Below are 14,893 nucleotides of genomic sequence, written 5' to 3'. Positions count from 1 at the left end.
CAACATTAACCTATTGGTTCAGCAAAAAAGTGAGATTCGTAGAAAAAAGTGACATTTTCTTGGAAAATAATATTTACGTAAAGCAGGCGTGTGTAAGAACTGTTTGAAACCGAATTAAAAGTCAAAATAAGTTGGTTCAGGTAGCGTTTTGACCATTGATGTACAAGTTTCATTTGACGTTTGTTCGGTTTTAAACGGTTTTTCCACACCTCTGCTATAAAGAGAAACCTCAACTTAATGATTTGTGTTTCTACAACAAGTTATCGTTCAATTTTCAGGTTATTTATCGGTTTCTTCAACATTTCTTAAACAAGTTTCCGTGTTTCTAGAAACGTTTTAGTGACTTTTGGATGCGATCCTGCTCTTTTGAAATTTTCTCTGTGTTTCTAGAAATGTTTCCAAATTTCTAAATAGCTTCTAGGTTTCTGAAACGTATTTTCTCGATTCCATAAACGTTTTCGGCATGATGATTTCTGTTTTTACAACAAGTTATCTTCCGATTTTGAGATGATTATCTATTGAACATTGGATAAACAGAGTGAAAGACACTTTGTTATATGCTTGTATCTTGCTCATCGAATTTTCAGGGAACATCATTGCAATCATAAGGTCAAGGATCCTACGAAGTATTATTTTTTCCAGGGGGGTGACATTAGCTCTGAAATATGCGACCAGTTTTAGTGTAAATTTTCTCCCGTTTTCGTACACATTTCACAAGATATCTCCGAAACTACGTAGGTTGCCAATTTGGGGTTTTCGGTTGCCCTTTCCATATTAAATTGGCTTTTATTTTGTATTTGTATTTTTTGCTAATTCATTCCACAATGACAGAAAACACCGAATGAACTCCAAAGTTTTTTCGGCACGCTAGAAACACATGGGAAATATAGGAAATGTCATGCCCCTAATTTTTTCTATCCGGTCCATTCTACTATGAAGGCTAACCAGTCATTTTATTAATTTAAAAATTATTCACTAGAATAAAAATCGTGAATTAATATTTCAAAAACGTTCAAAAAGTTAAAAGCATAAAAACATAAGTACAGCACAATTCGCGAGAGAAACAATTTCCAATTGCTTGTAAAATTGATGAAAATATCTGAAGAATTCTGACAATAAAAGAAAGTTTAAGTTGTTCTCAAGGGTTTCTCTCTCGTCAAGGAAGCATGAACTAGAACAGGGTACCAGGATATATTGCGATATTGTTCAAGGAGAAGTGCACTTCAAAGAAATATGTATATAGCGATGGGGAAAGAGGGGAGGGAATCAATATATCACAAATGCAATCCATTGAAGTCATTTATTTTCCGTATTCACATCGCTATATTGAATTTCCCGACGCTCCTCCTGTTGGTGTTTCCTGAGAAATTGCGCAAGAAGAGCCTCATCTCTCACCCTCTGACCTCCAGTCATCAAACTCACTGGATATCCCACGGCGAGGACAAGGATAGAGCCCACGAGAGCATAGAACATGTAGTTTATGCGAAAAATCCAACTGACATCATCATCTTCAGATGGAGCTTCTGGGTAGGATTGAGCGGATATTGCTGTGATGTTTGAACAGCCGTCACTCCTCAGGGGCAACGTGGGTTCCCGGAGACGCATCTGAGCACCCACAGAAATACCACCCACGACCAACAATGCACATATTCCTCCGTAGAGAGCTCCCTGTATAAATCCAAAATGATCCCCTCATAAGTTCGCTGGAAAATTCCCTCTTGGCAATCCTTTACTTTACAATATCAAATAACATTTCTTTTCCAAATGCCACATTTTATGGAAACATTTTAATTTCTGAATAAGCTTTACCCATAAATTATTTTAGATTGCGTCCTCTATTCAAGAATTATCACATCTTTCTTTGTATCACTGATTGGAAAATAGACCACGCCCACAATCTTTTTTAAAGAAAATTTATAGGAATGGAAATAAATTTTATAGGATGTTTTCCCAACTCTTCATTGATTCAAATAATATTGCGACATGGTAAATTTAAGAAAAACCACGAGGAAATTGGGTGAAAATGATATACAAGGGGGCGTGGCTTCCAAGAGGCGTGATAGCATCGATTTCCTTAAGTCTTTAATCTTCAATTCCACTAATTTAAGGAAAGTGCGGAAAAAATTAGGGAATTTGGTTGAAAATAAATTAAACAAATGGGGCGTGTTCTCAAAGGGCGTGGCCTTAGGGGGCGTGGAAGCATAGATATTCCAAGTGTGTAACCTTCAATTTTAACGATTCCAAGGAAGAGCGGACAAAAATCAGTGGATTTGTTTGGTATAATAAATTAAGCATGTGGGCGTGGCTCCCGAAGGGGCGTGGTAAAACAGATTTGTTTCTGTGGTTTTGAATAGGATAATACAGTAGACTCTCTCAAATTCGGGCATTTGGGACCAAAATGTCACCCAAATTAGAGAGAAATTCGGGCGATAAACTTTTTGAAATGCAACGATTTTTTATTCATCTGCATACACATACACTAAGTCGCGGGATTATGCAGATTTTCGGGACCGAACAAAACGCGCGAAATGGCATTATGCATCAAGAAAATTTGCATACCCGCAGGGGCTTTCTTCACTGAGAGAAATCCGAAAAAGTTAAAATAACATTCCGGAAATGTTAATTTTACCCTGCATTATTGATCCGAAATCGGTGTAAATAATACCCTTTTTAGGTATTAGGGGTTAAAGTTATCCTTTTTTCATGTTAATTTTACCCATTTTACACTTAAAAAGGTGTAAAATTAACATTAAAAAATGTTGATATATTTTTACACCTAAAAAGTGTTAATGTTATGAGGAAAAAATGTTAATCGCACCCTCTTTTTTTTCTCAGTGTTATGAATAAATTGGCCGTAGGACGAATTTATCGCGAAGTAAAGGAGGTCAAAACAATAAGATTTAACTCTTTAACAGAAATGTATTAACAAACTGTACTTTTTGGCCGAAATTCCTCAATAAATGGTTAGAAAACTTAAAAATTTTACCTCTATAAAAGAAATTAAAGTTTTATTCTGAAATAGAAGCATAGTGTTGTCAAATTTCCCGCGACGAAAGAATAGTATACATTCAGGAGTATTTCAAAAATGATTTCATAAATTGACTCCCAAAAGTTGGCAAACTTGCATAATTGAAAATTGAATTTATGTATGTTATTACTCTTATGGCCTCTACACACTAGGGAAATTTATGTCCATATTGAACTGTTTTTCCTACACAATCGCAGGGAATTTGCTTCAATATGGACATCAATTTCTCTAGTGTGTACAGGCCGTTAAAAAAAGGTATTTTGTTCTCTAATTTGAGAGTAGGAAGGAATTATTCAGGACTCTGAGAGCTCTTAGAAAAGAGTATCAGCCGTATCAGCGATGTTTGTTCCGGTTTCTCAATCAGATCCTCCCTCTGATGGTTTGCATATGCGCATGGCCCTACTCATCCACGTCTAGTCACTAATCAAGTCGTTCTCGTCCGTTTCTTATTTAGTACTCTCTTTCTATTATATAAGTACCCACTAAAATCCAAGAGTGTTAAACTCTGATCACGTATACGTCTAAGAGGGAGGAAAGTGGTCAGGGGATGATGCTGGTTCATCAAAACACACAAGGGTAGACTATCTCCATTAATGAAAAATTGACATCAAATGATATTAAATTAAATGTGAGAATTTTACGAACTTTAGTTCAATGTTAATTGTATTTATGTAGGGTAACGTGTGGTATTTCGGGACACTTTTTAGCATTTTAAAGTTTCAAACAGCTTAACGACTTCTCAAATTATTTTTTTTCCTTGTTGATACAAATATTTATGTTCCTTATTCTATCCAGAATAAGATTCTGATCGAAAAATGTTGAAAAATGCATCATTTTTTATACAAAATAGCAAAAAATGTAAAGAAGTAAAAGCGGTATATTTTGGGACAGTTGTGTATTTCGGGACAGACAAAAGTCGCTATTATGCAAATACATTTCACCGAGCCTGATTTTTTACTTTATAGTAGAAGTTCTAAACTTCATTCTTTCATAAAAATTTTGTTTAAATTTCAATTTTAAAATGACTTAAATTGAAAAAAACTAAGCACTGTTTGTGTTGACATCTGCAAAATTACCACACTGAAGGTTTTGTAAAAAGTGGAATGTGACACTCACAATTCACATGTATTTCACGCTTTAAATTAAATAAAGTTTCAGAAGTTTTATGTTTATCTGATACATAAAGAGCTTAATATTTCATATAGAACTTAAAAATAATTAGAAAACAAAGATTTATAGCATTTTTGATGTGTCCCAAAATACCCATATTATGTCCAGAAATACCACACGTTGCCCTACAGAGAAATCGTCAATCAGAGCAAATGACACTCAAATTATCCAGTTTTTTTTTTAGTGGACAGAGGAAAAATTCCTGCCTCCACCCAGAATCGAACTGGAGACCTCTCGTTAACCAGACGAGTGCTCTACCAACTGAGCTATTAGAGGCCACATGTTCTGCTTGACTTGCTACACAACCTTTAGCCAATTGCAAAAAATAATTTAAGAAAACTGAGGTTTTTTCATAAATTGCTTAAGCTGCATTAATGTTTGCTTTCTTACGTAACGTACGTAATAAAAAACTTTAAATTAAATGGTCTGCTCGCCGGGTTTGGCAATCGACAAAAGTGGGGCAAGTCAGGGTTTACGACCTTCTCCAAGAACTTATACACAAAATTCTCGTTATAGGCTTTTTAAAGGTATATTAGGGTATTTTTCAAAAGCCTTTTACGCCTTCTTCGAATTTAGAAACACACGATTTTACCAGGAAAACCAGGAAAACGTGTTGGGTTCATTAACTTTGCTTTTGAAAACGAAATTATTAACAAGAGGATGCATAACGGTCTCAAAAGGTCACTTGTATGTAAAGTGGGAGTGGCCTAAAATTATTCATGGGTGGAGCTTATTCAAAAAAGTCTTTTTAGAATGATATTGTAAAGTAATCCAATTTTTTGGGGCTTGGAAATCTTACATGCTCATTCATCTTAGGCAGAATCATTCCAGCCGTGAAGAGTCCAACGGCAATCCCTCCACTGATACTCAACACTGACACAGTCAGCTGAAAAACAGCCGCTCCCAGGGAATCTACCAAGAAAACCAGAAGCAATTGCACAACTCCCACAATCAGAACAATCCCCTTGAGCAGAAGACTTTTCTGTTGTTCTGTGAAATGCTGATGTGCTGAAACGAGGAAATCCTCATAGAGGCAGCCTGAGAGGGTGTTCAAACACGATGACATGGATGAGAGACTGGCTGAGAAAATCCCAGCTGTAAAGAATCCTGCCAATCCTGGAATTTCCACACCCTCATTCACCACAAAATGCGGTAGGATTTGGTCTATTTTCCGGATTGTACCCACTTTGAGGGGATCACAATCCTCGTAATTTGCATAGATTGCCAATCCAGTGATGAGAAATAGAGCATTGAACACGACATAGCCCACGCTCATGACTATCAGGCACACCTTTGCATCTTCAATCTTTGGGAGAGATATGTATCGTTGGATGCTGGTGGGATTGAGACCCAAGTGGAAAAGCAGAACAAATGGATTGCCCACAGCTATTGTCCAAAAGGACACCCTCACCACAGGACTGGGGTTCATGCTGCAAATGGAGCGAGATGTCAGTGTGATTTCCTAGGGAAATCACCAGCTATTTGTACATGGAAAAGTTCAAAAGAGGTGTTTGTGACAAGGAGCGGATATTTGATGTCATGTACCGCTATACATAAGCATCCTTCAACATGGAAAAGTTTATGGGAAATATTTTAGGAGTTGGTGCAGAAAGTTTTCAATTCAAAGACATTTCTGAGAAAAGCAGAAAGAATTAATCAAAGTAACAAAACATATTGTGATTCTTGTTTTTGTGTGGGAAAAAGCAGGAAATGAAAATAAAATTATAAGCTTCGCACGCTACTTTTCTTACAAAAATTCTCTGTTTATCTCACTCTTACAAAATGTACTTTAATTGTATGAAAATATGATATTTTCTTAAATATGAATTATTTTTGCTTAAATATAGGGCATCCCAATAGAGTTGATAGAATAATTTTTGTTTTGTAAAAATAACCTCAAAATTCCATGTAAGTGAGCACGGCAACTAGAACTAGATGGCGCTTTACTCTTGGAGAAATGTCAAAATCATGCTTACACGATATGTCATTCGATTGTTACTCATGAAACTCATAAAGTAATTCTTTACGAATTTCTCTATTCTATAAATAACATTTATTTATTTAATAAAATTTGGATATTGTTTTACAGTGATGTCTCTCTGTATGCATAACGTATCGATGCACAGCTTTTGTGTCGGTTGCATTCAAAATCAATTTTTTTTTACAATTTGACAAAGTAATAAAAAAAATTATTTTCTTGGTAACTAATTTTTCTCGTTTTTAATTTTCTTAATTTTATTTTTTCTGTCTCATATTATAGTTAAAATAACACGGGAAATTCTAGAAAAATAATAATTTATTAAAAGAAAGAAAAAAAACCGTTAGGAATTTCAAAAAAAAAGTTATGCATATTTAGAGAGAGAATTGTCAAAAAAATACCCAAACTATGCATATAGAGAGACAGCACTGTACTATCTTTATATTTTGTTTAATTTGTTGTTTTCGTTTTTGTATTATTTTATAGCTTGCGTGCTGCATCGAAATTCATGAAAGTTTCATAATTAAAGTTTAATTCCATTCATCTCATTAATTCAACTCTTAAATTTAATGACATAATGGCAAAATAACAAGTTAGAAAATAAAATTTTAGTTTACTGGATTCAACCGTATGATGACACTTTCGGTCTGAGGAGGCTAATGACGCTCTCATGCTCTCTTGCAAAATTTTTTAGCTTAAAAGCCTTAAAATCTTTTAAAAAAAAAATAATAATACAAAACTGAAGTTTTTTCAGTAATTCCTTAAGATACATTAATGTTTGCTTTTTTACATAACGTACGTAATAAAAAACTTTAATCGTTAAAGTCATTAAATACGTCCAGTATTTTGCTAAAAATAAATCGCGAATGCTAAAAATCAAGGTTTCCAAAGATTTTAACGTTTTCTAGCTCCTAACATCTTGAAAAGAAAAATCTATTAATTCTAGCCAAATGACCACTTTCTAACCAATAAGCTTTTACAAGTAGATCACACTTATTGTAATTCTCCGATTCGGTTAATCACCTCCGATCGATCTGATATTTAGACGGTAGGAAAATCTACTTTGTCGTATATACAATTTTTCCACTAATATTTTATGCAAGAGGCGCAAGAGGAGATGTTTTAAGACCGCAAGAGGAGACGGTTTAAGACCATTTTTTAGTTTATCTCAAAAATCGTTTACGATAATTACAGGGAGTTCAGCTTTCAAAGAAATTCTCGGGACCGAAAAAAAGTCCGAGAATTCACTCCACTGACACAGAAAAATTGCATACTCACAGGAGAGGTCTTTGGAATAAGTTACGGAATCGCCGTGACGTGTGCAAAACATTTTCAGCGTCAACTGTTTATAAGAAAGGTCCACTCAAACAAAGTCATAACTAATCTGTAATTTATTGAGCTGATTTTTTCAGCTTAACTCGATTGTATGAGTTGGCTTAAACGGTCACTGAACTAGGGTTTCTGCCGTTTACCCGGGGAGGCCGGTAATTGTAAGTCGGCAGTAGACGCAACTTAAGCACATAAATTTGGAAAATAAATAAGTAAATAAAATATTTCAAATTTACCGCGTGAAAAAATGCACACATTTAGGGGTGTTATTTCAACACTTATTTTATAAATAAGCTCGAAATAGTAGGCAATTCATATCAAATTCTTTTAACCCATTCCTTACCATGGTATTACACATCATACGAAAATTGAGTGATTTTAGATTATTTATTCTTGGGCAATTGTTATCCGAATTGCTGTCGAGAATGGATTTTTAGTAAGTTTAGTTCTTCAATTACTTGGGAAAAATAGTCCGATAGAGATGAAAATAAATTTTGTTGTTCTTTACTCGCTTCGGGGAAAGTCATGCAAAATATTTCTTCAAAATGGCGAACGGAAAATTCGACATCCTTACTTACTGAGGCATTTCGTTTAGGTTTTATAATTCAAGATTAGAAAATAGAAATCACCAAAATATGAATATTTCAAAATTTTAAACTTTGAGCCTCTGTATCTAGGTAAATGCTTGACGTACACTGGAACATAGATACGTTCTGAAAAGGTCTTGACATCAGCTACAACATACTAAAATTTCAACCCAATCGGACAAGTTTTAGGTTTTGACAGTTATTCAAAATGGTGGACAGAAATGTCAAAAAATCCTACACTCTGAATGTAAAATCTCAGCTTCAAATCGCTCTCCTGTAAAGATTGCCTACTGCGAGTTATTCGTTTTTTATTCTGAGCGGTCGAAATCAAGATGACGACCACCTCAACTTGTAGATCTCGTACATCTTGCCCTTAGATGTAAAGATCTTCAATGTCGTTTATTATAAGAAATTATTGATTTTTTAGTATTTATTAAAAAGTGCAAAGTCACCCGCAACGACGGTACATTGACTGAATGGGTTAATGCGTTTCCATTTAAGCCAGAACTCCTTGTAGTGTTATTATAATTATTTTTTGGAATAATGGTGCCATATTTCAAAATCGATCAAGCAGTTCTTAAGATATCGCCCTTTCAAAAACTAATCTTGATCTTTTTCTCTTCCAATTCTAGTTGTGTCATGCAAATTGATAATCGCGTCGTTTCGCGAATCCGGAGAACTACCAGAACCCCTGAAAATTCTGTATAAACCAGAGAAAATCCAGGGAGTTGTTGGTAAATTCTCAGAAATTTCCGTGAATTCTCGTGAAATATCGCGAGTTCTCGCAAATTTACATAAAGCCGAGGTCTGCACTTATAATAGAGAAAATTAGTTTGATACAGGGAGTAATCAGGTTTGCCAGTCACAGTTCACTTTAGCTGCCGATCAGCCAATCATAGTGATTGATCGGCGCCGATTAGCCGATCTGTCATTAATGACATTCCATTGATGAATCTGACATAGCTATAGTCTCCAGTTATGCTTTTATTGAAAAATTAAGTCAGATTCATTAAAGGAATATGGGAAAAATATGAAGTGTTCGAAGCTGGAGTATGTGCGAAGCCTGAAAGCCTTCCCTTACACTTTTTTACCATGTGGCTACTAGCAAAAAGTGATGAACCTACACTACACAGGAAAAAATGTGTAAAATTTTACTACTATAATAGTGAAAAATCGACCATTTTAGTTGTTTAATTTAAAAATGTTTAAAAAATGCACAACATTTTGGTAATTTATTGTCACGTGATTGAAAATTACCACTATTATAGTTGAAAATTATAAATATAATTAGTATGAACTATTATAGTTGTTTCGTGATTTAAAACTGTTTAACAAATTTTAAAAATTACCACTATTATAGTATGATTACAGTTTTTCACATTATTATTGTGTGAAAAAATACACATCTTTATGGTATTTTTTGTCACATGATCAAAAATTCACACTATTATAGTTTGATCATAATTTTTAACACTATTATAGTGTGAAACTTTGTGTATTTCAACCAAATTTGTTGAATTTTTAAACAAAAGTTTTTGAATTTTTAAATAAAAGTTGTTGAATTTTGAGACAAAAGTTGTTGAATTTTTAAACAAAAGTCGTGCAAAAATTGTTGAATTTCCAATTAAGACTTATACTTCAGTCGAGATGCTTTTCATTGGACAAAAGTCATATAGAACATCAAATATTTATATACAAAATAAGTATATCGTGAAGATCCGAGCATCAGATGTAATCCTTTCGCATTAGGGGGGATCCCGAGTGCAGGAAAAACCAATAAAAATGTCTAAAAAGGCAAAAAATCAAAATCTTCGAAATGAAAAAAAAAATTCAACAATAAACAGAATTCAACAATTTTTAAATACAACAATTCCAAATTCAACATCTTGAAATTCAACAACTTTAAATTAAACACTTTTTCCAAATTTAACACTATAATAGTTGTGTGAAAGATTACACACTATAATAGTGTTAATTTTTTTTACTGTGTACCTTACTCTCTGTATTATTTCTTCTAATTTGCTGCTCACTGCAAATACCTAGAAACCCGATTAAACTGCAGAAAGCTTTATAGTTCCCTCGGGAACTCTAACTCTCAGATTTCATATGAAACTTTCCTGTAACACAGATTACAGTCAAGAATTAAAGTTTACCATTCGTGGGAGGATGTTTTCCATGTTTTCATACAGTGAAAACTCAAAGCATTTAAATTGCTTTCCAAGAACTCCATAAAGAAAAAAGTTCTAAGTGCTTTTCTTAATATCTGACATACTTTTCCAAGCTGTGTGTGGTTTATGGGTCACTGTACACCTTTGGCTTTTATCTATTTCAAACATCCCTTCCTTGGTCACAAATTAAGAGGTTGAAAGGAGATAAAAAAGGGGTGAGATTTTACTTGAAGAAAATTAATCGACCACCTCGATCTGCAGCCTCCCACACTCTCTGGACACCACCAGCTGTGTGGATAGCAAGAACAGTGACCATTAGTGTTGCTGTCAGCATCAATGCTAACTGGAGTGTATCTGTCCAGAGAATGGCCCTCATGCCTCCCACAAGGGTGTAAAAAAGGCACACAATGCTGAGTATCATGGCTGAGGCATAAATGTCCATCCCGGTCATTTGATTTAGCGCCAAGGCTGGAACATAAATGGCCACTGGGAGGAATAGCATGATGGACAGAGCATAAATTGCACTCATCATCTTCTTCACGCGCAATCCAAATCTCCGTTGGATGTACGTGAAGCTGGACAGAGATCTCTGCTCAAATATCACTCCAAGATGTATTTTAATCACAACAATTGTCATTATCGTGGCTGGCAAGAAGATAAGCCAGTATTGTGTGCCAAAGGCATAAATTTCTGCTGGCATCCCCAAGAGAGATGGTCCCGACAGTTGTGTAGCCACAAGGGATGCCGCCACGGGGAAGATACCCATCCTACGACCACCCAAGAGATACTCAGTGGGGGTGTTTTGCTTCTTTTTCGACACAAATCCATAATAAACCCCAATTAGCACCGATACCCCAAATGCCACGACAAATACCACCAAATCCACTAAATTCACAGAGAAATCCATCCATAAGTCCGTCCTTTAGTAAACCTCGCGAAATACTAACCAATTGAGAATTTTAAACTCCCTGGCTTGGAGGCATTAAACAGTGACGAGGAGAATTGTCGCAAAAAAAAGCCAACAGCGAAAACGCCAATTTTAGAATCACTTTTCACACATTCATTGTGGTGTACCTCTAACAAAAAAAAAACTTGTTTTATACTACTATAAATATAATTGCTTTACTACGAGCATTAATAGGCTCAATGTAATTTAGAAAATTTATTCTCGAAGACAATCCATTAAAATAGAAAAAAAGTTGTAGCCTGTTTGAAGTTATTTACCAAGAATCGAAGCGAAAAATAGTAAATTTTCAATTTTAACTGAGAAAAAGTTTCGTGAATTTAAATTTAGATTAATAAGTGAATTTAAAAGTATTTCAAAATAAGCAACTTTGTGTAAAATTATCACTTTAGTATTGTGTAAATATGGACTTAATGAGGAATCCATATTTACAACTTAACATATACTTCAGTCGAGATACTTGACGGACTGCTTATCATTTTTTCGAAATTCCAGGAGACCAATTCTTTCTCAACAAAATGTTTCATGAGAGAGCATAAAAAACTGTAAAAGTCGTTGTAAATAATTACTGCACGGTAATAATAAAAATAATAATGCTTATTTCTTTTTTATCATCTATGGCTGCCGTTGACTTAATAACCGACCTCATTGGGCAAGTCGGCACCAATTTTTGGCAAAAGAGAAGCTAAAGGCTTGGAAGAGATTCCATACAAGGCAAAGCCAGTTAAGTACTTCAGTGCAAACTACATGCATAGAAAAATAGTGTAGGTTACAGATCTTTGTTAGGGTAGAGTCAGCCTTTTTGGCCATGTAAGCACTTTTGGCCACCTAAAGTAAAATCACATTGTAAGGCAATTATGAGTTTATTTAAACATATTTGATTTTGTATCGACTTGATTAATTCTAAGTTATTGAAAGAAAATCTCGACAAGGTAAACAATCACTAAGAAAACATGGTATTCTTATGCCCAACGCACAATAACTTTTGTTTGTAAACATGTTTACAAAATTTTCTATGAGAGAGAGCGAGATGACTAGATCTAGATTTCATTCACTCTCACTGAAATGTCAAAACCATGTTTACAAAACAAAAGTGATTGTACGTTGGGCATTAAGAAACTTGTTAATGTTACGAGAAATTGTTTTGCATTATTTCATATTTTTGATGAAAATATTTGATGTTATTCAATGAAAGTCCATTTTTTATTTAACTAAATTTTATTGTGATATCATCCTCAATAAGATTTTCTAACAAATTAAAAGAAAATCGGACGTGGCTAAAAGAGCTTACTTTTTTCGGCTGTGTAAGTAGTTTTGGCCATTCATTTTCCCATACATTTTACACGTGGCGCAAGTCGCGGACTTCATTAAAAACAATCGTGACTTTTGATTAATTTTTACTTTAAATAGAAAATGTGCAAAAAGTCGTTTAAAATACTCTAATAATCACATAAAATTGGTATTAAATAAGAATAGGACTTATTTTATTAAAATCCTATTAAAAACAAGTGGCCAAAAGTACTGAAATATGCATAGTTACATAAAATGAATCTTTCATAAAAAAATATCCAAAAATATTTTGGGAATTCTCTTGGATTAATAGGAAGAAACGGCTTTAAGGTATCTTTGTACAAAATTTAATTTTATTTAAATAAAGATTATAAAAATTACAAGTACATGAAACCTTAAAGTGGCCAAAAGTACTTACTCCACCCTATTTATTTATTTATTCTTACGTAAGAAACTTTGAGTTAGTAACAGTTGTTTATACGAGTAGGATTTCGATCATGATAGGCCTAGGGCCTAAGACCTAGTTATAGAGAGGGATAGGTGTAGATAAAAAAAATAGTTTGCTTTTAAAGGCGGTTCTTTTCGTCCTCATTTATTTCAATTTATGGTATCTCATGGTTTAATTGGTAAGAGCGCCAGTTCTTGCATTGAAAGTTGTGTTACTGAACTTTAAGAGTCAAGGTGAAAGAAGGTTAGACGTCTAGAAAAGGGGACTTTTCACAAAAAAAAAGTGGTGGAAAAGCGTCCCAGGCTTTGTAAATTGTTCGAATTCGTGACTTAGATGCTATTCCTCCAAAGTAATTTCGCATCATTTACTGTTTACCGGATCTGTTAAATAATTTTAAAGTAATAAAATTAATTGTTAGACAAAAATTATTTATCTGTTCATAACTGGTTTATTATCGGTTCACAACCGATTTGAACCAGGGGCATGACATTTCCTATGTTTCTAGCGCGCCGAAAAAACTTTTGAGTTTATTAGCTGTTTTCTGTCATTGTAGAATGAATTAGCAAAAAATATCAATACAAAATAAAAGCCAATTTAATAACCAAGATGCAACCGAAAACCCCAAAATGACAACCTACGTAGTTTTGAAGATATCTCGTGAAATGTGTATGAAAACAGGAAAAAATTTTGACTAAAACTGGTCGCATTTTTCAGAGCTAATGTCACTCCCCTGATTTGAATCAATTTATAAATCACTCCCAAAATACACCTCAGGGGTAATTTAAATGAATTTCGTATAAACTTTAGTTATAGATTTTGAATTGGTTCATTAACGGTTTCAAACCGAAAAGACCCCGTTCAGTTTTATCGGAAATTCCTAGACATTTCCGACCAGCCCAAATATAAACCTAAATGGGCCACATGTGCCAGTACTAAAAAAATACATAATATTCTTTTCAATTATTTTAAATGCTCAAGTGACAATAAAGGTTAAATGTTGGAAAATATTTATATCTAAAACTAGTAGAAAGTGCCTGATTTTTAAAATATATTGTGGACTCAGAAACATAGTAAAAAATTAGTCATAGGGACAATTAGGCTCTGTCCCCTATTATTATTTCCAGGAAATGGTGGATTTGCAATATAGGCTCTTTCTTCATTAATTTCTTATAGAATTCTCACATTAATTTTAACAATTTCTCATGAAAATATTCAAAATTAATTACTTCAATTCATTCAAATGACTTAATAAAATCGTCATGGGCTTACTAAATTGGAAAAAGTTTTCAGGTAAGATATTCAGATTGTTGTACAAAATTTATCTGTTATTTCTTTAACACAAATATTTCGATAAAAAAATGGTAGTAAACTATTAGATAAACTAAATGGTAGTGTAAAATGGCAAAAAGTTACAAGCATTAAAAAGATATTCGGATTATCGGAAAAGAAACTAAGAAACCATTTGTTTTTAAAGTTTTCTATAATTATGTAATAATCAAACAATTGTGAATGTACGTATATGTATTCTATGCAAAATTCCAAGACCTTTTCAACCGTATCATAAATTTTAGAATTGGTCAAGTCATTTAACAAATATTTCAAAAAGAAATCTCAGTAGAGAAAAATTTTTGATATAGGGCAGCCATTTTGATTTTTTCAAGTTTGATATAGCTTAGGTAAAATCTTAAGAGCTTCCTGAATAACATAACTTCAGTCATTTACACTTTCAGATGCTTTTTGATCTAAAGAGTACAATTTGGGAAACTTTTATGGAAAATTGGAACAATTTAAATGATTTATAAGTAATAAATTTTTATGTTTCTGACACTTTTGTCACCCATTGTCTTTTTCCAATCATTTTTTTTTCGGCACAAAATACTGCTGTGTGTGCAAAGGAAAATTGCAATTGACCTGCAATTTTCACCACTTTG

The 14,893-nt window shown here is 33.6% G+C and overlaps 2 protein-coding genes and 1 non-coding gene across 4 annotated transcripts in view; all 3 read right to left on the bottom strand.

The window, feature by feature from the left end:
* LOC129806637 (uncharacterized) overlaps positions 1-14,893 on the bottom strand; it is a 45,654-nt gene that overhangs the window by 3,247 nt on the left and 27,514 nt on the right. The gene's annotated exons all lie outside the window — the stretch shown is intronic.
* On the bottom strand, positions 1,282-11,204 carry LOC129806635 (sodium-coupled monocarboxylate transporter 2-like). The gene is made up of 3 exons (XM_055855366.1): positions 10,488-11,204; positions 4,998-5,628; positions 1,282-1,668 (listed from the first exon to the last, which is right to left on the bottom strand). The coding sequence occupies exons 1-3, from the start codon at positions 11,165-11,167 to the stop codon at positions 1,297-1,299; spliced, it is 1,683 nt and encodes a 560-aa protein (XP_055711341.1). The 5' UTR covers positions 11,168-11,204; the 3' UTR covers positions 1,282-1,296.
* On the bottom strand, positions 4,402-4,475 carry Trnat-ggu (transfer RNA threonine (anticodon GGU)). The gene has a single exon. It is a non-coding gene; the product is annotated as a tRNA-Thr (tRNA).

Source organism: Phlebotomus papatasi, chromosome 3, assembly GCF_024763615.1.
Source record: "Phlebotomus papatasi isolate M1 chromosome 3, Ppap_2.1, whole genome shotgun sequence".
Classification (NCBI taxonomy): domain Eukaryota; kingdom Metazoa; phylum Arthropoda; class Insecta; order Diptera; family Psychodidae; genus Phlebotomus; species Phlebotomus papatasi.
Note: the sequence above shows the minus strand (reverse complement) of the source record. Positions and strands in the feature narration are given on the sequence as shown.